The sequence below is a fragment of the Haliotis cracherodii genome, unplaced genomic scaffold, assembly GCF_022045235.1.
Source record: "Haliotis cracherodii isolate W230 unplaced genomic scaffold, xgHalCrac1.p SCAF_5, whole genome shotgun sequence".
In the NCBI taxonomy this organism is placed as follows: domain Eukaryota; kingdom Metazoa; phylum Mollusca; class Gastropoda; order Lepetellida; family Haliotidae; genus Haliotis; species Haliotis cracherodii.
In genome coordinates this window covers 25,234,062-25,261,377 of record NW_027266308.1, presented here as the reverse complement: position 1 = coordinate 25,261,377, position 27,316 = coordinate 25,234,062, and the positions used below count along the sequence as shown (strand labels likewise).

General features: G+C 39.9%; 1 protein-coding gene across 1 annotated transcript; it reads right to left on the bottom strand.

Annotated features, from left to right (window-relative positions):
• Positions 1-2,325: 2,325 nt before the first annotated feature.
• On the bottom strand, positions 2,326-21,217 carry LOC139442284 (cell division control protein 42 homolog). The gene is made up of 3 exons (XM_071223075.1): positions 20,700-21,217; positions 19,299-19,357; positions 2,326-4,257 (listed from the first exon to the last, which is right to left on the bottom strand). Exons 1-3 carry the CDS (start codon positions 20,890-20,892, stop codon positions 3,766-3,768), a joined length of 744 nt encoding a protein of 247 aa, XP_071079176.1. The 5' UTR covers positions 20,893-21,217; the 3' UTR covers positions 2,326-3,765.
• Positions 21,218-27,316: the final 6,099 nt, after the last annotated feature.

The following is a 27,316-nucleotide window of genomic DNA, read 5'->3' as shown; positions in this document are numbered from 1 at the left end:
TCCCTGGTATTAGGCCTGCGGTGAGCGGCTGGCAGTCATCGTCTGGTAGTGAGCCGTGTCCGCGAAACATCGTCCACAGCATGGATGCAGAATCGCTCTGCCTTACATCAAAATGACTGCCTCTGGGTAAACAGCTTTTCACATTAATGATTAAATATTGTCTAATTCTAAAATGAAGTCAAGAGGGTCGGGATACCACGAACCAATACGCAGCACCCAGACACACCCAACCATGCTGAAGAACAACTGTTGAAGTAGCTCCACACAGTGTCATTATTCAAACGAGTTCTGCCACTACATGCAATGGTGTCATCAACATGCACTGTGAGCTCCAGTACAGTATAAAACATTAAAACTGTGTCCCCGTGGGGATTTCGCACAAGAGTTACTTTTGCTTTTAGTAATATTCATGCAATATCACAGCGGGGGACAGAACATAGGGGCTTCATACATTCTACTCGTGGCGAATCGAACCCGGGTCTTCGGCATGACAAGCGAACGCTTTACCACTAGGCTGCACCACCTCGACTCGCGACAGAAGTGTCAGGTACCCAATAGCGTTAGAGGAGACTGAAAAAAAGCTCGGATGGTAACAACGTCCAGTTTACTTATAACAGTGTCCTCGCATCCCGAGGGTGCGGGTTGTGGTGCTATTAACTACTGGGTACCTGGGTAATACCCAAATTTTCATAGACCGCGGTTATTAAGCTGGAGTATTGCGGACTACGTCCTAAAACAACATCCAAACATACACTTTCTCACATTCAGCTGACACATCGTGATATTGCTGATTGCCGTCAAGCAACATACAAGCTGTTGTCCAGGTGTATACAAGGCGAACATTAGCCAAGTTTATGTCATAAAGGAAATGTTATGCGTCTACGGCATGTTCATTCTCCAGTATCCAGTGTGGCATATCTCCCTTATATAATCATAAATAATATAACAGAGTGGGGATATATTTAAATAATCATTCATTGGATTGCTTTCAGCAGAGAGTTTTTGTGATTATGAAAAGATGAGGTGAAGTGGGAGTTTAACGTGACGTTCAAGACTTGCAGTCATATTGCGACGTGCATGCAACCGGGCATTGAACCATCGACCTCCGCTCTCCTTGCAGACGTTCTATCCACTAGACCACGGAGACGGTCCGTGATTATTGAGGCGGGTGAGGGTTTTGTCGATTTCAACATGCGTTTCAATCCAGTGGCGGCATATTCAAAAACTATTGATGAAATTAGGGTGTCATCATTGGAGGGTACAAGTATGAAGAGTTTCAGCTTCGTAGGTTCAGTGAGATGTTTACCATGCCCCATGAACGACAGACACCGGACATACAGGACATGACATAGCTCACTTGACTTTCTGTCAGATGCGCTAATAAAACAAACTCGTGTGCGTGGGCGTTTCATATGGGTCTTAATCAGTCTTCAGACCACAGCTGCCTGTCAGTCACAACATGGGTGTAGAAATTGTTGAGTGGCTTTGAACTTGTTCCATGCAATGGCCGCAACACAGAGGCTGTGATCTGTGCCAGTTACATCCAGCCAGATGGGCAACGTCAGGGAGACTGTTGATAACGGGAGCAGCGTTGCTGCAGTAATGAGAGCCCGTGTTGATAAGACAATGACCTCTCCGATAACACCTCCAACAGCAAGTGGATCAGCCGACAGTGAAGACCTATTTCCACCTGTTACCCCCGAATCGCCCCAGATTAGCTTAGCTCACTATCACCAAAACCATGTAAAACACTGGCCTCCTTCTAGGGATCAGAGATGGTTCCCTGTCTTTCCACAATGAGTGAGTGGGTGTCATTGGGTGTGAGAAGCTTTCAATGCATGTCTGTAATACGAAATAACCCCAACCAAGTCCTTACCAACTATTACATTGGTTCTTCCTGTAGTCCTGTAGTCCAGTTGCCAAAGCCGCTATTTTCATATCAGTCAAATGAATGTCAAGAATATGTTAAGATGCTTTTCACCTATTGGTACTACTTTCATGAAGTCATGAAAGTTTATGTTTGGGGTGGGTTGAAGTTTGGTGCTCGACATAAACGGTATGAAACATGGACTGGTCAGCTCAGAGTCTTTCTGAATGGGGTACCCATGTTAATCTGCGGCATGGTATCTCAGTGGGCTATCACAATAAAACCAGCATTAGTCCAAACACAAGGCTATATAAGTGCAATAATTTTGAATGGGACATTAAACCCCATTTCACCTCACCTCTTTTCCAACATGTTTGTACAGTATACCTAGATTCTCCTTGTCCTTATTCTTGATCCAGGGCTTTCTTAACGTTTGCAATGAATAACAAACACATGTATCATTTTACATATAAAAATTTATTGACATATTCATGTGAGTCAACTTTTTCAATTCAGGTGTGCACTGTGCCTCTTGGAGGACTAAAATACATATGAAAGATAGACAATGTTTCAATGCTATCATCAGACTCCCTCCGGGAGAGACCTTGGAAGACTTTCCTGTGAACCTTAAACAGATCTTGGTAATAAAGCCATGACTTGCCCCGAACCAACAAAATATACAATACAGTCCAGAAGAACAAAGCCTCACAATTCCCACCCATCTTGAAAATTTCCAAACAATATGTGAATCATATATACTGAGAATGAGATTGTTCAAGATCCTTCATTTGCAGTCTAAAATGGTTTGGGATATTCTGGTTGTGTTAGGCGCAGAAACACACTCAATATAAAGCAAGGCACAAATGAACATTGAAAATGAGAATAACTTAAAGATTCTAGTGAGAGGGGCACAATTCCTCTACCAACATCACAGGTTCAGCATCTACAGAACGACCTAGCATTGCATAGATCACATCTCTCCCAAATGAAACAAGCTCTGTTGTACTTTAATTAATTAAGCCAAAAAAAGCAAAACATCAAACAAACAAATCTTGAGCAGAAGCAAAAAATGAAAAATAAAATACTAAAACAATTTGAAAGTTGTCTAGTCCTCATTCCAAATTTGGTTAAAAACCATCACATTTCGGCAACAGCCCTTTTCACCTTCTCAAGTATTTGAAGACAACTTTTGATTTGCACACACATCCAGCAAGTAAGTAACCATGGTAACAAGCAGCTACATCTGCTCTGGATACTGCCAAAAAAAGGAAAAAATTAAAACCAATGAAAAGAATTAGGTCCGTTCATAAAACACTGATTTGGGAGAGACAGGTTTGTCATGCTATGGATACAACTGTTCATCTCAGACGGCATCTGTTCCAGCACTTGCGCGTCACAACATCGCCATTGACAGCGTCACATCATAACAACTACATTATCACAGATCGACCAGGTTTAGACAAAATTGTCCTTGTCCTACATGACGCCATGGCAATAGTATCCATGGAAACAGGCACCTCCGGAATGGCCTGTGGATGTTTCTCAGGTTGTCATGCAGGAGGATGTGAGTTCGACTCACGTTTGAGCAAAATTCTGTACATACGTTGACCAAATTGTCACGTTCGCACTCAGTCAAATTTAACTTTCATAACATGTTCATAACACATTTGCAACATGTCCGTACATCTTTCGTTACATGTTCATTACCTGCTGCTCTAGTCGCTCGGGACGGCAGCAATTGCAGTTCCCCATCACACCTATTGCATTTGAGATGAATGTCTTTGTTGGGGAAATATTATTTCCCTGAAAGCATGATGGTATTAAAGATCAACACCCTTGATGGAAGCCCCCTTGATCTGCATGTCTTTTTGGAAGCCATCTTATTCCAAAATCTAGGCTCATCCTAAGAAACAACAGAATTTTTTCCACCCTCCTTTCTTCTTGGCACTTGTACTCTGAATTGACTGAGTGTTCGTCTCGTAGTTCTTGTTTCGTTTTGACTTTCTGGTGCTGTGTTTTCGAGAAACAACTCCTGTGATCTTCAGGGCTGACAGAATAGCACTGTCAAAGACTTCTTTCAGATTCTTTTGTGTGAGGGCAGAACATTCCATGTATTGCACGGCACCAATCTCCTCAGCCAATCGAATCGCGTCACTCTCTGGAACTGGTTGTTCCTTATACCGCGCCAGCTCAATGAGTACTTTAACGTCATTACGCAAATCACACTGGGTGCCTACCAAGATGACCGGTGCCTTGGGGCAATGTTTCCTCACTTCTGGCACCCATTTCTCCATGATGTTATGGAAGGATGTTGGAGACACGACACTGAAGCACAGGAGAAACACATCCGTGTTGGGGTAACATAGCGGCCGCAAGCTGTCAAAGTCATCCTGCAATAAAAATACGTTTTTATAGTGATCTCATTTCGTTACATAAACATGATAAACATCTATTAAATTAATAAATACCAACCAAGAAAAGTCTACTTCAATAGAATTTCCTAGTCATTCACATTTCAAAGAACCCTTGTATCAGTTAGAAAATACATGAAGGTTTCTGCAAATCTGAAAGTCTCATGAAGGATGCATGTGTACAATACACTCAGGTGTGATAGGATCGGATTCACGTACGTCATTCTTACTCAAGGCTTTTCTAGGTTAATCTACCCTTTGATGTAGTGATACATTATTCCCAACAACTGATTCACAGTGCTTTCCCCAGTATAATAACACAAAGCCCTGTTATAGGGGTGTACGAGGCAGAACGTGAAACATCCTACCCCAGTTCCTACTTTCCTTGCTGGTGTGAGTAAGATATTCACATGCTCACAACGGATTCATATCAGTAACATTGACTCGAGACTGTCAACTGTGAAAGCAATGAGTAGTTAGTGGAGAAAACATGACAGGTCTCCACCCCTAGTATACAGCTGGGAGTATGCCACACAGAAACTGGCCTTTATATCCACTAACAACCAACTCCTCACAGGTCCAACCAACAAAACATCAAAGAAACCACGGCCTTCATAGCCATGTGTCAAAATGGTCAACAGGTGTATACGTTTTCTCAAATTTCTTCCACTTTCCACTACAAACAATGTCTTTTCTCTGCATTCAAAACCCTCAGATTAATGATTATTGAAATCAGGTCTTCATTAGTAATGACATTTTTGAAACATCTGCTAATTCAAAAACTAACATTGGAAAAACTACAAACAATGACTTTTGTCTGCGTTCAAAGCCCTCAGATTAATGATTATTGAAAACAGGTCTTCATTAGCAATGACACTTTGGAAACATCTGCTAATTCAAAAACTAACATTGAAAAATCTGCCTCATAAAAAATCCCAGCCGTTGAAGGAACAAAACCTGTGTTCAGTTGACAACTTGTATTAATTCAAATTCATTGTGGATTATGGGTGGCTGGATTTGTAACAATTCCTAACTTGCCCTTGTACCATTCATCACTCTGAGAGTGTCACCCTTCTCTCACTATTACCACCCCTCTGACAAAGGGGTACTATAGAAGGTGGGAGGACTGGAGGAGATGGGTGGAGAGGAGCAGTGCAAGAAGGGGACGCCTTGAAATGTGACTTGCATGTCACAACGTAAATCAGAAAATAACTGTCATAAAATTATTTTGTAAATAACATAGGCTCACAGCTGCAACAGTGATACAATCGATGGGAAACTATTTTTCCGGAAAGGATCAGACAAGCCCACCTGAATGACACCTACAGGCCACCCTGAAGACAGACTCTAATATATTAAGTGGTTTATATGCATCTGTGGAGCCTATTCTTCTTCACCATAGCACCACCCAGTGACTCTCCAGGCCTGTAGGATGCCCTCTGACCCAGCATAAAAACACCTTTGATCCTGTGTTTCTGCTTCTACCTGTACAGGTGTGCTTCATGGCTCACTGCCCACCTGCTTCTACCTGGCTGGCCAAACTCCGTCACCTGTGTGATGACACAGTCAAGTCACACAGTCAGCTGACCGAATTGTCGGCCACCTACATGGTCGCTACCATCCACAGATATACACATGCGTTTACTAGAGCGGAGTATTGCCTGGTATCTTGTGATACAATTCTTATCACGTTACGGACAGACGATACTGCTGGTATCACGATACCACACATCAGTTAGAAAGAAATGACGAAATCACTGAATTACAGCTCTCAAACCTCTTTCTTCATACATTTATTTATTGTTCTTAAACCACAAGAAAAAAACAGTTTTAAATGAAGGGATGGTTATTAAATATAACAGTTAGTCATCACGTCCTTGTGTTCTGCCATGCTTACAGGTGGCGCTGTGCTACTTCTGCTATTAAAAGAGGTAATTGTTTGTCACTGTTCTATTTATAGTATATCACGATTCACAAACTGACGATTCAAGTATCATGTATAGATAAGTATCGATGATATCGTAGGTATCGGTGAATCGTTACAGCTCTAGCGTTTACTCTTACACACATGCTCAAACGTGCATGCACTTCATTTTTTAACATTCACTTGCATAGACATTTGTTGGCATACACATTCACTCCCAAGACGTACATTGCTGAAACATTCCATCAAATCGTTCACATCTTGGTCAGATGTTTAAAATACCTGATAAAAAGTTAGTATGTAATGTGTATTTTACAATAATTTAAAACAATTATCAAGAGAAATAAACACATGGAACATTATTAGGTTATGATTAAGATTATTCAAGGTGTGAATGTTTCCCATCTAATCTTGCAGTGACTTGTCCAGTCGACAACACCAGACTCCATGCAGATGTTCTGTTACAGAAAGGTCGTAATTCTATCCAATATCTCAATTAGTTGAAGTGTTCATAATCATTTGTGTCAGCACAGATTACAGTTTCACAATAGAACAACACCAAACACTGGGTGCAGCTAGACATTGGGGGCTTAACCTCTTCAACAAGCTGATATTACACAACAAGATTAGCTGTTGGACAGGTGGCTGGGATATAGCCTAGATTATCAACATGTCAGTTCTGATTGCAAGAAATACTCAGTGATCATTGATTAAGATCTTAATCATGTAGCAACTGTTAAGCCAGTGTTTCACAATCACAACAAATCAAATCTCTCAATAACAAGACATTATTCAGTATTTCATCTCATCATTTAATAACAGCTACGGCTATATCTCAACCCTGGTAATTATCATCAAGTATTCATCAAGTAAGCTTGGGTTCAGACAACAATTTCCTTTGATGAAGACAATGTCCTGTCCTTTGATCAAAGAAATTACTGCCCAGACTAAACCGGGGGTTGTAGATGAGAATGTACATACTTGTAGTCAGGTCTACCTGACTTGCACCAAGGCTTTCCACCAGCCTGGTGATCTACAATGAACACTACCTACAATCAGGTTTAACAATGTCCACCTCATATCCTGTACCTTTTGACTGACAAGTCAACTCTACCTTGCCAACCAATATTCACCTGTTACCATGTCATAGTGACAGAGAGAGAGCTGTTTACTTATCTTATTTACCTTACACCTGTAAATTCTTACATAATACTTAACTATACATGATTAACTTATCTCTTGAGAGGAAATAAGAAATTAAATGCAAGATAAAAGTTTCAGACAGAAACTCCCCCTTTTAACCATTGAAAACTTTCCCCCAATTTGACTTTGGCAAGTACTTCAAGCCCTGAACGGCTATGAAAGGCACCCTGAATGACCCACCCAGTCGCCTGTCGACTGACGTGTGGCCTATTCCAGCCCATGACATGAATGGAGCTGAGATCGTCCCCACCAGTCATTCAGGTGCGATCGTCTTATGTTGCCAACATGTTTGTTTTCTGCGGCGAGTTCTTTAGCTTACCCCATGAATCTTTTATTCATTCATGAATCTCCCCTTACAGATAGATAAGGCGGTGTGGGTCTACGTCAGAGCCGGAGCAGGTATGAATCGACGGCTACCGCAGGGAGCATATCTACTGCTGAGCTCAACTGATCCCTGTCTGCTGATACAATCACTTGTAAACCACTTGCCCATTTCAAAGGCTTTCACGTACGCAATGTAGTTTTCAAATGATTTATAATGGGATACATTCAGTGATTGTTGTCACTTTGACGTAAGAAACTGTACTGAGCTTGGGCCAGACGACAAGTGTGACTTGTGCCAAGGGTATTTGTTGTTGTTTCCATCATAGTAAGCCCTAGCTCCTCTGTCAGCTAACATGTTCAAACCAGGACACAGTGTCATCGAGTCAACAGAGACAAATATACAACCCATAATGCAACAGTGTTGCAACAGCCTTATCTTACAACTCAACCAACACAGCAGAACACCATGGTGGAGAAAATATATTGCCATGAAATCAATATTTCATATATTTTTTAAAAGTTAGTCGTAGAAATAGCTACTACCAGCCATGAACCAGTTTTCAGGTAAATCCTGCCTGGAGCAAGTTCATGATAATCTACAGGTAACACCACACACAACACACATGCTCGGCAAAAGTCAATAGATTCAAATCAATTTAATAAATGTTTGATGATCAATCACAGACTACATCTATCAAATCCCATTCTCTGATACCCCACAATGGGACAGGTAGACGTCAATCAACGTGTAAAAGTACACACAACTAACACAAGATACATTGCACAGGAAATTAGTTCAGTAGTATCTCCAAATCAATTTCATAAGTATTTGAAATCTAATGCCAGTGATGCCTTGCCCAATCCATTGAGCCCCTGCCTCTGACGTCCCCATGTGTCCAGGTAGACAATTATCTCCAGGTAGCAGCATGGAGGGAGGACGAGGAGGGCACCTTGTCTCAGCCACTGGACCAGAACAAATGTAGTTATCCCTGAGAGCTGTGACTCAACTCTACACAGGTGATCAGTGGGTAGGGGGTCACATGACAAGCATAACCTCCTGGCAGGGTCATCCCCACAAAGCCCCAGGAGGGGGCCCTGTGAGGGGGTTGGGGAAATGTATTTATGACCACTAGGCTGGGCACTTTGCCATTGTTGACTCGGTCTGGTAATGAGGGAGAATGTTTGAGGCCCAGAGGACAAATGTTAGTCCATTTATGACCTGCTGTCCTGGCCCTACATATGACAGACCTGCAATCTCCACACGCCTAATGGACACTCCGTTAATGGAGAAAAATGGGCTTTCATCTTTCTGGACATTGGTCATAAAGTGACAAAAGTTTATTGTCAGGCCATTCCCAAACTCAAAACAAGTCATGAAAGCTTGCTAAGAAACAAAATTACTTGATAACCATAAAATCACCTTTGACATCTCAACCCACAAAATAAACAAGTTTCATGTTTGTATAAATAGATCCTTATATGAATGTATACCTTCGGTATGATGTGACCAGTAAGAAGACCTAATTACACAGCAACACCATTAGTGCAAACATCTTGACCAATGGGAAGACGTAATTAATCTCACTACCATTCGTGCAATGAAAAGATCCAATTAAATCTCAATACCACGAGTACAAACACCTTGACCAAAGAGAAGACCTACTTACACCGCAATACCATTTGTGCAATTGTCAACCAATGACACGATCTACTTACACTGCAATACCATTAGTGCAATTGTCGACCAATGAGAAGACCTACTTACATCGCAATACCATTAGTGCAATTGTCAACCAATGAGAGAACCTACTTACACCGCAATACCATTAGTGCAATTGGCGACCAATGAGAAGACCTATTTACACCGCAATACCATTAGTGCAATTGTCAACCAATGAGAAGACCTACTTACACCGCAATACCATTAGTGCAATTGTCGACCAATGAGAAGACCTACTTACACCGCAATACCATTAGTGCAAACGTCGACCAATGAGAAGACGTAACCTCATCTTAAAACTGAGTACACTGCAATGTACAATACCACTCGCACGAACATAGGTGAGGGACACTGGGAAAAACCCACACTACCCCTGACAAGAGATGTCCTATTTTCGTGCCATTTCTATTAACATTTGATTAAACGGCTACAAAAGTAAACATATTTGACAAGCTCACCACTCCATCCAACCAACATCTAAATGGCTGCTAAAACCATGGACACTTATATTGATACTCGTTTACTACAAAAGTCTCTATCAATCTAAAATGCAAACAGCCCTAATTTGTAAACCCTTCACTTGGGTAATGTACAACAGTGGAGTCAGGCCCAGCTAGTCTAATGCAACAATTGAGCAAACAAGCATGGGGCAGCCATGTTTAGTATTATGGGATAGTGAGAGGTTGTGTTTACTTGTGATGTTGTCTTTACGAAACACTGGCTAATCATTGGCTGTATTCGTGTGTTGTCCACTCCAGTCTCAAGGCAAGCTGTAAACATGGCTATGAGTCAGAGGGCTCTCTCCGGCATGCACAGAAAGGTCGGGGCACATACATCGCTTCACAAAAGTGTGTGGCTTGTGTTATTTCTGTCCTGTTTAGAGACATATTTGGAGTGGTCAGTTCGTAAGGTTACGTGAGGCTCCATGTTGTGACATCATCAACCTGTGTCCACTGACATTTTGGTCCACTCTTAAACCAATAATCGCTGACCCATCAAGTACGGCAGGGACAGAACCCAGTGGACAACAGCCAGCCAGCTTTCATTAGATGACAGGCAGCAAGAAAACACACAACACAAAATAACAAACACGAAATCACAAAACAACCAATCAGAATCATTTCTTCCACTCCTGACAACATGAAGCAATTATTTTAAAAGCTATTTTTGTTCCTGCTCATCGATCTCTGCACCCATAACGCTTACAACAACCAATTATCAACATGTTTTCTAGGATATCCGCATACTTGGGCTATGAAAATGACAGATATATATACACACTCCCTCCAAGCCTAGCTCACACATGGTGTCTAACATTACATTAATATAGCCTTTCGTTGGGCCCTGACATCTACTGCGTTGTTCTACGTGCAGGGATCTGAAGGACTCCAACCAAAAATAGTCCATGTATCTAGTTGAACCGTGATACAGTTGTCAGTGGGCCCGATCAAATTACCTCTCATATGGGCCAAAGGACATGCACAGAGGACACTTCTTGGCTTGAAAATGTAGTCCCCAAAACTTATCTTCCATGATAAAACATCTAAATCACTATCATAATCCTAGTTATTTTCATTTACAATTTCATCCTGATCATCTAAATCTTTACCATCATCCCATAGTTATTTTCATTTATGTTTCATCATGAACTTCTTAATCATTATCATCATTACTTTCATAGTTTACAGGCTTCATAATTATCCTGATGCTCTTATCATCCCAATATTTCATAAGACATTCTGTAGGAGCTAAAAGGACAGTTCAGATCTGTCAGTCAAGCTAGCGTTGTTGGATACACGGCTTCTTTTTCTTCACAGCATCTGACAAAAGAAGTTTGAAACTCATTCTTCACCCAGCTAAATGCGAGCCCCAGTCAACAGTTCTCCCTTCACCTCATTTCATGCAGTGTCATGTCGGAGGGGTGGCTGTTTATCCGTGTTTTGTAACTTCTAAACAGGAGTCCAACACAATAGTCAGCCTACGCAATACCGATCTCTCAATGAGCTTATCTTTCATACCCTGTAATATATTCCTCAGGAGACAGGTTGCAGTGACCCATAGTCTACTTTCTCCAGCACAAACCTGTCACCTCCTTTCTACCAGCACACACACAACACAAGCAATATCAAATCCACATCCAAGCTCTGCATGGTCGAGTTTTGCAAAATGATGAATGAATCATGAAAGATATGCTTATCTTGTTTTATATCATTCTGACATTGAAAATAACAAAATTAAAGTAAATATGTTTAGTGATCCATCACTTATAATGAAATACTTAATCAATTACAAATGTACTTAAGAAGTCAATGTTGAGATTAGTCAGCCCACGCTACACGTTCTATCGCCTACTGCATATCTTAATGGTGTGCCTTATCTCCATTCAACTGATATAGTGAACAAATGACATCCAAATAAATGTTTTGTGTGTTTGCACAGTGTCACAGGGGCAAAGTCGTGTTAGGCTTCAGCAATAGGTAATATGTACCTCGTATCCCACATTTGTCATAAATGTTATATCACACTCAATGATGATATCATAAAACCGGCTCATCCCAAATAAAAGATAACCCACTGAAACAAACATTTCAAGAAAATATCTTTGGATAATTTATGAATTATGAATGTGGCACAGTGATTGGAGTTTTTACAATTTCAGACCTCAGTTGTAATTGTTTAACCCACTGAGATGTATCACCATATTTTATGATCATGTCCTCCATCCATTCCTATCACATCACAGTCCATTCTAGCATAACCCACATACAGGTTTTAATAATTCTCTATACAATCAACAATCAACACCCAATACCTGTCACTCACTCACTCACTCACTCCATGCTAGCTTAACCCACAGAACACTATTATGAAATAACACAGCATAGAGAACAGACACTATCACACTTCTGTTGTTAACGTATGTCACAACATCTCACACCACAGGCGAGACACAATATCCTTTGAATACCCTGATGACAGTACAAGTATAAAGCTATTATGCAGCATTCAACACCCTCGCAACCATAACATCTTCACTGACAAGTGTTAGCAATTGTTACATGTAAACAATCTGACACTGGTTAAAACAATTCAGTTTCATGCGATATCTGTACTAGTAAACTGACAAAATGTCTACAAAGGACTATGACAATAAAAGGGTGAACTGTCACAAACATGCAGACACCCCATGCAAGACATCTATACAACAAGAGTCACAACTTGCAAGTCTTTCTACTTCAATGAAAGGATTTCTACCTTACATGTATATTTATTCCCACCAACATCGGTCGATCAACTATAAAAAGAGTTATTTCTACTTTCACTACACATCTGACAAATGGACGATTAATGGTTCTCCTGACATTTCCATTGAATAATCAATTGTATCCATCAATCGTTCTTTTTTTTCTTTCTTTTGTGCCAGTATCCTATATATTACTTAAATCTAAATATAACTTTTCTTGCCAGCCAGCTGTTGCATGAATTACTAATTCGTTGACAGGGGGCTGATTTGTCTGTTCTGTTAGATGTGACATTAAACTAGGGTGTATCCCAGCTCCCTCAGAGGATTGGAATGTGGGAGGTAGGCCAGGTGACGATGTGGACCATGAGAGTGAGTGAGTGAGTGAGTGAGTGAGTGACACCACAGTTAGCAGTATTCCAGCAATATCACAGAAGCCACTTTATAATCAAACATTGGACCCAATGGGGATTCTGGGTTAGAAAAAGTTCCCAGCAACCTATACATGTCTCCCTGTGGGGATTCTGGGTTAAATAAGTCCCCAGCAAGCTATGCTGATTGTAAGAGGCGACTAACGGGATCGGGTGGTCAGGCTGACATGGTTGATGGCATGTCATCGTACCCTGATGGTGTGGATCATTGCTCACAATATCAATCACTGGATTGTCTGGTTCAGCATGATTATGATGCCGTCATATAGCTGGAATAGCGCTGAGTGCGGTTAAACAACAACACACACATCAGGCAGGCCAGACCAACCAGTGGTTGACTGTGTGATCAAGATCCCATACTGACAGGGTATGAACACACAATTAGCCAAGGCTGACATTGATACCACCGTCATTAGTCATTTCATACAAAAAGTCTGGGATGGATATATCTTGGAATCTGAGGACATAGAGGACGAATGAGGTGAGACCTGAGAACACCAGGTTTAGAGAGACACGATTACCGGACTATGGAACAAAATGGAAAGAATGAGGTGATCACAGAGGAATAGGGTGGATCCAAAGGCTGTGGTGTACAGTTAGAGAAACAGGTGAATTCAGAGATCTGGGTGAATACTGGGAGAATAGGTTTAATATGGAGAAGATCAGGTGAATCAGGCCTGGAGATGAATACCGAGAGACTCGGAGAGAAGCATGTAAATCAAAAGGCCTGAGGTGAATACTGATATAATCTGGCATCTAAGGACTGAATCACGTGAATTCAGAGTATTCCAGGTAAATTTTGAAAACCAAGGTGAACCAGTTGTGAACCGAGAAAATAGACTGTGTCCAGAAGAAGGCTGTGTCCTGAAAGGGACTAGTTTGTGTGGTGGAACAAGAGAGGCCTGTCAATACTACATATGACTAACAGCTCAGAGATAAGATTCACCACACTAAAATAGAAACATATGTCTCTCAATGTAGTGCATAAATCTTTTATGTGGGGCAAGCCGTGGGGTGAGCTCTTTGAGGCCGGCATTTACTGAAACAGTAAAAGCACTTGTCTGTGCGTTCTCCCCAACTAGTGATAGCAGGGCGGAGAAGTTAGAAGACAACATACCTTCCCTGAGACAATAACTGATTAGAAGTTGATGGCAAGATTGGCCACAACATTTCATTATATTCTTCCACTGTTCTACAACTCTGTTCAAGATGTCAATATTCAGGGAACCCTGTGCAGAATTAATAACGGATTGTCAAGAATTAATCAAGTTCCCCTTGTTAAAAATTATCAAAATTCATATAAATCAAATGTTAAGTGAGTTTCAAATTTTGTTTGTCAAATTACATCCAAATTTGGAGATGAAATTATTAAATCCTTTGGACACACTTGTCTCTTGTCTCTATATAAGTCCCACAGCACAATGCTGAGACCTCTTTGTGAAACAAGTCCAAACTCACAACTGTAATCAACAAATATTTCCACTTAATTCACAGAATACTGGATCATTATCCGATTCTATTACTTACATATTATTCTGGAATTAGCAGCTATGAATTATATCGGACCATATCAACCAGGATCGCTGACCCCCACCCAGGATGTCATGTTATACTGTATACCTTACTCCCATAAGTCGGCTAATAGTCACATAAATGAGACATTGTGTGACAGATGGGATTATCTGCACTCTAGTGGAATAAGTGGATTCGGTTCATGTACACTTCTCATTACAAAAAATATACAAACTAAGCAGATTAGTGTATAAAGTGCTAAGCCCAAGTCTATATAAATTGACATGTATCTGAGTTAATCCTCCACTATCCCACAAGCAGCTAATAACTTGGCCCGTATTTAGCAACATGTAGAAGAACCAAACTGTCCTAGCTAACAGTTCTTACCAAACATGCTGACACTGCTATTTTAAAAATTGGTTGAAATCAGAGGATTTTCTTTTATATTCTTCTCAAAAGAAGTTAAACACCTAATTATTTTATATGACCATAGTTAACCTGTTATGTCATAACAGACAGTCATATGAAAAGATGAAACTACCATGATTGGCCTGTATGTATAAGACTAAGAATATATATCAAATCTAATAATAGGAGTACCCAATTCTGCAGCCCTACACAATGCTCAGAATTTGCCAATGATACACAATTACACATTTCTGGTGAATCTTGAAATCACTGTATCATGAACATACTATGTCATTTAGAAAGTAGTCAAATGTAACAAATGTTATATTTGGGATAACACTTTCTTAGTTAAGTACAGATTCTAGGACTCCAAAAACAGTACTAGAATCTGTACTTTACTACGAAAATTAGACATCTAGTCTATGAAATGACCATATCTTACAGAAGAAAAAAAATATCTTCATAAAAATATAATAAAAAGGAGCCCAGAGACTCTCTTCCTGATACTGACGTAATCTAGACTTGCCAAACATTACAGATTTGCATGGGCTAGTGTGGTGAAACAGTAATTACAAAGATATTAGTTCACAAAACAAATCTACTCTCAGCCTGAACTACGCCTGACTTACTTTCCTAGTGTCAACTATAGGTCATGATTTCAGAATAAAGGTTGTGATTGTAGATTGTATCTTGAATTATGTGGCAACAGCTCTTACAGCAAGCCCAGTTTCACATAAATCCACTTCTCTCTCATAAGCCTGTTGCATTAAACATTTACCCATAAAAATACTCAGCAAATAGAAAACTGTCATAAATATTTTTAACAACCATGATTTTTTTCTGCTGTTTTTATGTCAGTCTTACATGAATATGTTTGCAGGTTTTATCTAACATCTGGTTATGAATCTGTTAACACAGGTTCAGCTGGTGCTGTGTTGTGCCGGACTTGATGACAGGTGTGTTTAGACAGGACCAGTTACGTCACACCAGTTGTGGGGTGAATGGTACATCAGTAGAGTAGAGTCACGGGGAAGGATGCCCTTCACACAGTGGGGTCATCAGTGGGTTGACTCACACAGGTCAGGGCATGGGGGCGGGGTGGTGTATCTTGGACACAGCTGGGGTATCGTGGAGTTAAAACTAAACATCGCATCGGCATTGTTTCAGCCATATAGCGACTTGTCAGAGGAAGGCAGGTTGATCGCCATAGAAGTAGACAATGACCATTACACTGCATAAGTTCGGTCGTTTGTTGTTTAACATACACTCAGCAATATTCAAGGCATATGACTGTAAATAATCGAGTCTGGACCAGACAATCCAGTGATTGATATGAGCATCAATCCACGCAATTGGGATACATTGACATGCATCAACCAAGTCAGCGAGCCTGACCGCCCAATCCTGTCAGTAGCCTCTTAAAACAATCATGGGTTGCCGAAGACCAATTCTAACCTGGAATCTTCATGTGGAGTTAGCATACGTAGGCTATTCTACTGATTTAGTACAAAATGATACATTAAGCTATTAGTATTAAAGCTAAGTGCTCACTAGTTTTGTTTACAAAGTTCTACTATCTGGTTACAAAGCATTTATATAACTTTGCTTAGAGATGGAAGGGTTAGTTAAAGTGTGCAAGTAATCATGTTCATTACAATATTTAAAAGAGGCACTTGCCCACATTAGAAAACATGATGAACTGCCTACGCAGGAACCTTACACCAAATATAGTCCCAACTCTGGTCATACCTACAGAATACACTCTGACCTATATACTCAGTGCACAATATTCAAAAAGAAAATGTTCTCCATTGCTGCTGGTTTAACATAAAGCTGCGATTTCTTGCATCACTTGTTGTATTCAACCTGTTCAACAATGCCCCTTTAGACGCAATACAAACACTCTACTGAGCCCCTAACAAGGGAATTTATCCTGTACAAGACTGCACACCATTTGGACATGGGAACGCCTATAGTGAGCGTATTACAACTAATTAAAGCTTATGACAGCCCAACAATGTGTGAGTTACCTCTGGGCCTTAGTCCCATCAATGTCATCCTGTAATCGTTTAGGTAGCTCATGTCAAGATTCAGGAAAGATTAGATCATAAAACACAACATGAGTCATTTTAAAGTCAGCTCAGGTTAAACAACTTTGACACCCCACACGGAGAGAACAAGAACGCTCGTGGAGATACTATTTATCTCTGTTAAATGTAAAGGTGCACAGACCCATCTTTGGCGTCCTCACGAAAACAAATCTCGGATACACATTCAATCGGCCAATCTATCATTAACAGTGGGACACACAACATGAAACAATTCTGAATGATAAAACATACACAGTGTTAATACACTGACTATATACAATAACAGCATGTGCAATATACAAGATAACACGTCAGAAAGATATGTCAAGATGCAATATACATGGGTGATACGAGTACATATCATACAGGTAATATACAAGTATATGAGAATATCACATTCAGCAGGCAGACACTGCGTTATACTCACTATGCTTTCAGCCTATAGGAGAGAGAAAATAAATATTTATCCAATGAGGAATTACAGCATATAATGAAATAAAGTACCATAAAGACGAATATATGATTGACAAGGAAGTCGTTATGCAATGTGATGGAATATTACTGGCAATTTATAACCTGTTGATATGAGCTTGTTATATTTATTGTCACATGTAGAGTAGACCTCCATTTCTAACTTTTGACACTAATATGACCCAGGCTGTTTGTCACCAGATGTCCAGAACCAACTGGACTGACCAGTCACCTCTCATTTCCATGACAAGCAATTTACGACAAGGTCACTTTAATAAGCCATGTTTGTTTGAAGACTGATCCCCTCTAATTCAGGCTGTATACAGCGATACACGGAAACCCTCTCAGGTGAGACAGAGGCCAACATCTATAGGCTGACCACTCCCTTGGTCAATACATACAGGTAATACCTAGATAATCCCCACTACAATATAGGTAGACAACGCTTGGATTATCCCTGCTGGCCAAGATAGAGGCTAATATTTAGCTGATGAGTAATTCTTTCCTGCTTTAACATCATGTGATTTATTTCCTGATTACGCATTTCCTTGAACCGTTAAAACATAATTATGTAAAATATTGGGAAAAACCCCAGTGCATGATATTGTTCTTCGCTCGGGATTTCCTTCGTTGAATCTATCTTCTGTTCTGTGGACACATATCCACCAAAATAGATATAGGGCTTGGGGTTAATATGCTTGCGAAGTAATCAGATACACTTCTGTAGTATTAGAAAAATTAGTTGTTTACAAATAATTTTGGGGGAAATGCTATCCACTACACATTTATACTGATCGAAAAACCTACGGACCATGAACTATTTTTATATATGATACACATTTCAATAAACTTGGTGTTCACTGCAACATTCCCCCAAATATTCATGATCCCTAACCTTTTTTTTTCAGTATATTTCTAACACAGAATTATACACATGGGTTTAAGACCTTATTACGTAATCCAAAAACATTTTCCATTGCATTGAATGTTTTAATTCATATAACTAAGATCAAATTCTTTTAAATATTTATACTAACCTATACTTTCACTCAAACATTTTCAATGAGAAATAAAAAAAAGAAGCGGGGGAACATCCCAACCCCAACTCCCAACCTTCTAACCACTTTGTATCAAACGCCAGTCTGCCCTTTCAACCAATGCATTCAGTGATAGTTTTGTTATTTTGCCCGAGAGCCTGTCGTGTAATGTATAGTGTGTTAGCTCACGAAGCACTATGACATTTAGCTCTCACATAACCTCCCAGCAGAGTAACAGGACATATCCGTGTGTTAAAGCATGCAGGTCCATCTAGCCAGTCTGCACTGGCTGGAATCAATAAGAGCCGGCTAGTCAAGTGTCCCCCCTTGCACACAGCGCCCGTGTTCCTTCCCATCAGTATACAGGTAGAGTTCTACAATGTCAAGTGCTGATGAGGATTTAGATAGAGCAAAGATGTTCTTTTGTTCTATCTCGAACTAAGATGACTTAACAAGTGCTCTGTCTTCTAGTGCCAATGAGGATTTAGATAGGTAAAGGTTAAAGTACAGGGCTTAAAGTACAGAGCTTAAAGTACAGAGCTTTTGTCCAATCTCAAACGCAGATGACTTAACAAGTGCTATGTTTTCTCTCAGGCAGTTTGTGGTCCTGGCTAACATCAGAGACAATGACATAATCATGACAGAAGATGAAAGCTCACCTGGCCAGCTGTATCACACAGGTTTAACCTGATTGGTTTCTTGTCCACGGTCACAACAACTAAAAGAAAAAAAGAAAAATTATGATTAAACAACACATCAGAATATGAAAACTACTTTTAAAAAAGACTTTATTTCAGTTTGAACTAAACTAAATAGTCAATTTCTTTTCAATGTTGAAGAGAATATTTCTTAAACTTCATAAAATTTCCAATGAAGAAACAACCTTTAACATATTTAACCAATCAATCAACATGTTGTATACTGAGTAGTGAAGTCATTTACAACTGCCCTACAGGAAATTACCAACATTTGAGACATTGTTTCAAATTACTGCAATGCAAGACTATGTGAAATAGGAAATATACAACACATGTAAGTAATACCAACAATGCACACTTTTGGTGGTGGTATTGCCAATGTGATAACGATCACGTTTAGGATATAGTATATTTCTATGCAGAGACCATGAAATAGATTCTATTGTATGGTCTCTGTCTTATAATAATAAGACAGAATCTAACATCCAAGTCTTTTCTATCTCTTTTCTCCCATGCTGGACCAGTAATTCCTTTTGGATTAGTCGTATTTTCATAGGAAGTGAGTTGCTATGCATGTTTCGTGACAGAGCTGAGTGACTGAGATCTAGCCAGGTCAGGGTTGATGTTTGGGAGCTGTCTCTTAGACTGTGAGGGGCACAATACTAATAACATGTCTATAGACATTATAACCAACGGGGAGAAATCCTAGAAGCATTTTTGAATTTCTCGTTTGCATGACTAACTGCCACTAAGGCAGGAGTTGCTGCACACGGATGGTTTATTACACCAGACTCACGACAGGCTGTACTTTAATGTGTAATGGACAGAATAGAAGTGCTGTAAGAATGTGTTATAATGATTTTTTCAAGTGTCTTTCATTGTCTAGGGGAAACATAAGAGAAAGGGTATCAAATTCTTCCTCACATTCTAAACTGGTACTAACGGAATGTTAATGTTTAAAGGAACCAGGGGAAGTTATGAAGAGTACATGTGAAACACATTTGTGGGTACTTAATTAATTTGAATCAAAATATGTTGTTCTATGATTAAGACACATATATAAAAAGTTGTGACTTTCAATCTAAAGCAGAAAACGTTATCTCATGATTTACTGGTATACGTTTGACAGTTTGTCACACTGAAGTTATAAGAGTTCATTGTTAGTTCTATATATCAAAATATTTTGTTCAATGATTAAAGATATATCATTTTCAAGTAGTTACAGTGAAAGAACAACTTGTTATCTGATTTAGTAGCCTGGGGTTTTGACAGTGTGTCAAGGCACTGTGTGAAAGTAAACTTAACTTCAGCGATATTGTTTATAACGGCGGTCAGCATGTTCCTATGGGATTTTGGTCTCACCTGTGTAGTTGTCATAGGCTGTGGGGACATATTCCGTGGGATATCCGTTTGTTGTGTAGCTGACGACGAGGCTGGTTTTACCTATGGCCCCGTCCCCCACGAGAACACACTTGACACACTGGAGGTCGGGGGGGTTAAAGTCACTTTCCGTCAGTGGAGCTGAGCTGGCGTCCATCATAGTTTGTGGGGGCATCTTACCGCACGAGTGAAAGCAGATACCTGAGATGATGTGAACAGGCAACTAAAACTACCGAATGCAGGCGGCGCTTTACAATCCGTCATCAACAGTCTAGAAAGTGACAACTTTAATTGGAGGGAGTTATCGCTGGTATCCAGTCATGTTACGGCGAATATCTCCAGTCCCTGTAGCCGTAAAGTTCGACTTCCAGTACAACACTGTCGAGTCTGTATACCTGAAAATCCTCCCAAGTTGTCAAGTGATAAAACGACTAATTACAATGACACGAAGATAAACTCCGATACACTCACTCCTGCTCTCGCTACGACACTTCGCGAACTGACAGCGACCGGGTTTTGGGTCGAGCAATCAACCAGTGTATCGACTAACTTGATTGGTTGCTGCTAATACGTCAGCGTCTCGTGCCCGCAAGTCGTGGCTTGTGATTGGCTGTCGGTCCATGAGTCATTACTTGTACAGGTAAAGTGGAAAGCTGCGGCAGGTAATCTACAGGTGATGTCATGAGGGGGTAGGACCTGTTCGGATATCGATTGTCCGTTAATAAACTTGTGATTTCAATTTTCAAAACAACCTGTCGTCGATTTAAACAGTTTTACGGCTTGAGAGTTTTCCGCGATGGTTGTGAAGGTATCTGACTATTCTTTTCAAGACTTGACCGATCCCGTTACAAACATTATTATGCAGAAGCGGTGCGGTTCATGCATGTAATTGCGATCAATGGACGCGATGAGTATTAATTAGCAAGTTACGCCACACTCTGTTTTGATGAATTCTCTTCTGTAAATGTCACTCATTGCTGCCAGCATTATGAAAGTTATATATAAGTATACTTTAATAAATGTCCACTGACAAGCGCTTTTGGTTTTCTTAACACCTCATTGTTTTCCGACTAAATGAAACGAAGACGAAGACCCTGACACGTTCAAATGTTATGTATGGTTTTTTTATGGAGATAATAAGTGGATAAACACGTCCACGATATGACTGACTATAAGAAAACACAAATCAAGGAGATATGAAAGTATAACTGATTTTTCAAGGAATATTCTTCATAAAATCGAATTTTCGAATCGTAGGTAAAATTTCCACGTATTTATTTTATTCTAAGTGTCAATTTATCCAATTTAAACTGTTGATAATATAATTATTTGATGTAGCTGCTTTCAAAGATTTAAAACATAGGTGAATTGGCAACGACAAAAAGTATTGCAGAAATTAAAATTACGATTAAGTGGAAACTTGTGGCTTCCAGACCGTATCAGTATGGCATATAAGAAATCACATTGGATATGAACGATATTGATAACTTTCATCTTCATATTTATTCCCCAGTAATTCTTAATAATAACATATGGAAACACACGTAATATAGCTGACTTTGTAATCGAAGCTTTCTGCGCGGTGTTGAGTATAGCTTCAAATGAGAGTCTTTATTATATGCTCCACAGCGGACGCGGTATCCAAGCCTTAAGGGCTGTCAGAGTTATTTCCCTTGTACCCCCGATGGGAAGGCAATTCTGAAATAATTACAGATGTGTATTTGCCACCGCCGGATTTAGAGGGGTGGGAATTGAGGTGTGGGTGCTGGATCCGCCCCTGTTGTACAACACGGTACAAGGTCTGACGCCCATAAATATCAAGTCATTACCAGACAATTACTGTTTTAAATGTACCGGAATGAGTCATTCCCAAATCTCATAATATCATACCTGTAAACAAACACCTCCCATTTGCTAAAGAATGTAGACATTTTAAAGAAGGACATAGTGACGTCTAAATGTTTATTTTCAATTATCCCCCAGTGCATACGTGTAATATTAATACTTATTGATTATATACTTATAATTACTTATCAATAATAACTGTCGTCATTATTATGTGATTAGACATCGACATGCCAAAATAATATACATGCATGAACATTTAAAAATGGTGACAAATTAAATATTCCCTTTGTGTACACGTGGATTGATATGTACACTGATAACAACATATATTTATGTCTGTTGTACATTGCAGTGATTGCAGTCTCACGTCCGTGGTGTTCCTTACAAGGTTCGATTTACTGTATCAATCACAGTGTATATTTGTCGTATCCATTCATATATATAAAAAGTATGATTGTGATTTTTCCAGAAAACTTTTCAGCTAAATTATATATTTCTGGTTCGTTTTTCAAGAACGGTCGATTCAGTGCTCATGAAAAAACACACGCTGGGGTCCAGTTTAGAATAAGTTCCATATTTGAACGTTATATATTACGCATCTTAATTTTTGTTAGCATAATAAGGTACACTTATGAGTCATCGTTGAATCTGGATATAGATTCTGAATAAGCACAATAATATTTGCAGTGTGTCACGATAACCGCCATGTATGATATACCGGATGCATCTGAATGCCTGAAAGTATGAGTATACATACAGATTGGTTGCTGATACTAACACGCACCACAAAGTATGCACTTCTACATTGGATTTGACCTAAAAATTACAGAGTTAACAAAACGTTACTAGGCTGAAAACAGTCGCTGAAACACTGCAAACTTAATGTCCAAAATACAACCATGCATGATACCGGTATCAAATACATCGCCATCGAATCACCATTTCCTGTTTGTTACATTTTTAGACACCTTCAAACATGGTCTTTACTATCTTTTGCACGGCAGATTATATATTGCTAGCTCTAGCACCAGCACTAACACCAGCACTAACATTAGCACCAGCACTAACACCAACAACAACACCAACACCAACACCAACACCACCAGCACTAACACTAGCACTAACACCAGCACCAGCACCAGCACCAGCACCAGCTCTAGCATTAGCCTCAATACCAACACCAACACTAGCACTATACACTAACACTAACACTAACACTAACACTAACACTAACACTAACACCACCAGCACTAACACTAGCACTAACACCAGCACCAGCACCAGCACCAGCACCAGCACCAGCTCTAGCATTAGCCTCAATACCAACACCAACACTAGCACTATACACTAACACTAACACTAACACCACCAGCACTAACACTAGCACTAGCACTAGCACTAGCACTAGCACTAACACCAGCACCAGCACCAGCTCTAGCATTAGCTTCAATACCAACACCAACACTAGCACTAACACTAACACTAACACTAACACTAACACTAACACCAGCTCCCTGTTAGTACCACCTGTCCATTAACTCATATGTTCCCAGAAACCCATGCTTGTCACAAGAAGCGACAAAATGAATTGGGTGGTAAGGCTCGGTGACTTAGCTGAGTGCATGTCATTGTTTCCCAATTGCCTAGATCGATGCTCATGGTGTCAATCACTGGCTTGTCTGACCCAGACTCGACCATATACAGACCGCCGATTCATATAGCTTGAATATTGCCGAGTGCTTCCACAAGCAAACAAATATATACAACTGCTTCTGCTACCGCTTCTATCAGATCAGATTATAAGTTTGACTTAGGCTATATGACCCTCGTTAATATTCTTCCACTGTATAAAAGAATATAACTAATAACATATCCCATGATTTCCGTTCTAGTTGAGGCTGGACAGAGAATCAGTGTTTACATACATATTTATATATAGATATGACCTGGTTGAGAAGTATACCCGCCATTAATTCACAATTGACACTACCATCACCACTACCCGTCCCGCTGCCGCCGACATTGCCATGGTTACTGTTGCTGGTGTTCCTCCTACTGTTAGCTCCTCTACGAATACATACTACTCAAAATAGGTTACGGACCAATTCGTTCATATTGCTGCAGTTAATCTGTCATACCATACCATGACAGATACATTATAGTCATATGAAAGAATCGGGTGGTCCGTAACTTATTTTGAGTAGTATAAACATCTATTTCTTCTGCTACTATTTCTTCAACTACTACTACTACTACTACTACGACTACTACTACTACCACTACTACCACTACTACCACTACTACTACTACTACTAGTGTTGATAATCATAATAATAATAGTAATAACGTTGATAATAATAATGTTGAAAATCATAATAATGTTGATAATCATTATAATAATAGCAATAATAAAGATGATAATCATAATAATGATGATAATCATCATAATAATAGTAATAATAACGTTGATAATAATATTAATAATGTTGATAATCATACTATTAATAGTAATAATAATGTTCATAATCATAATAATATTGATACTAATACCAATAATGGCGTTGATAATAATAATGTTGATAATAATTGCCACGGACAAAAATGATATTTACCCTATCGCTCGCACTAAAATGCAATAAAATTCATCAACACATCACGTCATTTAACTTCTATTGTTCACAAGTCATCATCACATGTAGTCCTTATTTGACCCAGCTTATTCCCACCCTGCTTACGCACCATTGTTTCTTGAAGACCTTGCCCTGTTTCTAATCACACCGTATGTTATACATGGAAATGAACAGTGAATCACAAATAGAGTATTTTCTCTTCAGTTTAAAAGAGTAGAAGCAGTCATTCTTGGGATGACAAAGCGACTCTGTAATCAGAGCGAAAGTTGCCACATCACGGCCAGCGGTCCCTACAATAGGAGGCACGAGATAGATGGACAGATACCCTATCAGATGGATGTCACATGCACATACAGACTAGATACAGCAGATGCAAGAGATAACTGTTTTACTGCATCATTGTGGCCCGGGGATGAGGGTGATGTAAGCGTTAAGCGGCACGGCTATAGATGGAGATGAAACACGTGGATAAAGTAGTCACTTTTTCACACGTATGTTTTCATTAGCATTATTAACATCTCCGTTAGCATTGTTAGCATTCTCCGATATTGCTATTGTTGTTGGTGTTTGTGACGGGTGCCATCGATGGGACAGGATACGCTCACCTTTTGGCGAACACCTGGTATTATCACTGTTTGATAGTGATTCATAAACACCTACTTATGATATAGCCGGAAACATACAACGGAGTCTGCTTTCAGCATAGATTTCAAATGATTATGGAAAGAATACATGCCAGTTTGTATGGATAGTAACTTCTGTCATTCATTTTAAAGACGCCTTTCCCGTTCATCAGGTAGCTCTGAAAGGTCGTAAAATAGAATAACAAAAGTTGATGTCAATATAAGAGTGGCATGTATTTAATGTTTTTCTATATGCCTCTCAAAGACATCGTAAAGGAAAGGGATTGGTTGATTTTCTTTGCTTCACATTTGGGATTCCGGAAATGATGTTTGTTTGTTGTTTAACGCAGTACTCAGCAATATTCCAGCTGTTTGACGGCGGTCTGTAAATTATTGAGTCTTGACCAGACAACCCAGTGATTGACAACATGAGCATAGATCTACGCAATTGGGATACGGTGACATGAATCAAGCAAGTCAGCGAGCCTGATCACCCGATCTCGACTCTTAAGACAAATATAGTGGCCTTTTACGGTAAGCATGGGTTGCTGAAGACCTATTCTACCCCGGATCGTCTCGGGTACACAGGGGGGCTGGTTAGAAGGTACTTGTCGCAAGAACTGGCTAAAATGGGGATCGGATGTCATAACACACTTACATAAGCCTTATGAGAATGACCATAAAAACAACGGCTCGTGAAACCGACTAGTAGATATACGGGCCAATGGTCATTAGTATAGACTGGTGTCCTGCTTCGTGTCATTATAGGGGGCGGTCGGGTAGCCTAGTGGTTAAAGCGTTCGCTCGTCACGCCGAAGACCCGGGTTCGATTCCCGACATGGGTACAATGTGTGAAGCCCATTTCTGGTGTCCCCCCGCCGTGATATTGCTGGAATATTGCTAAAAGCGGCGTAAAACCATACTCACTCACTCATGTCATTATAAGACATGATTTGTGTCCATGGGTGTGGTGCATCAGGGTCAGAATTGGCGACCAGCAACCCAAGCTTGTTTTACGGGGCGACATAAGTGAGTAAGTATTGGTTTACGCGTTTTTAGAAATATTCCAGCATTATCACAGTATGGGACACGAGCAATGGGCTTCACACAGAAGTGGAGAATCAAACCCGGATCTTCGGCGTGAAGAGCGAACGACGAGTCGGAATAGTCAGGTTCGGTGACTCGGTTGACTGTATGCCATCGTGACCCCACGGTGTGGTACGATGGTCATGGTGTCAATCACTAGGTTGTCTGGTCCGAACACGATTATTTAAGGACGCCATCATAGAGCAGGAATATTGCCTAGTGCGGCGTCAAACAACAAACAAACAAAGGATGTGAACATCAACGCGACGTTGATTTACTATATATAGTATATGATCTTTATACTCCGGCGATACCACCAACACTAAAGGATTTCATAGTGATAACCGCTGATTATGTTTCAATATTACACTCATGGTAACTGTTGAAATCATTTCAATATTACACTTATGAT

What these genes read in the sequence shown, in the direction of transcription:
- LOC139442284 (XM_071223075.1), bottom strand. Translation starts at nt 20,892, where the DNA reads ATGCCCCCACAAACTATGATGGACGCCAGCTCAGCTCCACTGACGGAA. An exon ending in AGCCTATGACAACTACACAG is followed by an intron (nt 19,358 to 20,699) that starts GTGAGACCAAAA and finishes TTTTTCTTTTAG; the next exon opens with TTGTTGTGACCGTGGACAAG. An exon ending in TGTGTGATACAGCTGGCCAG is followed by an intron (nt 4,258 to 19,298) that starts GTGAGCTTTCAT and finishes TTTTTATTGCAG; the next exon opens with GATGACTTTGACAGCTTGCG.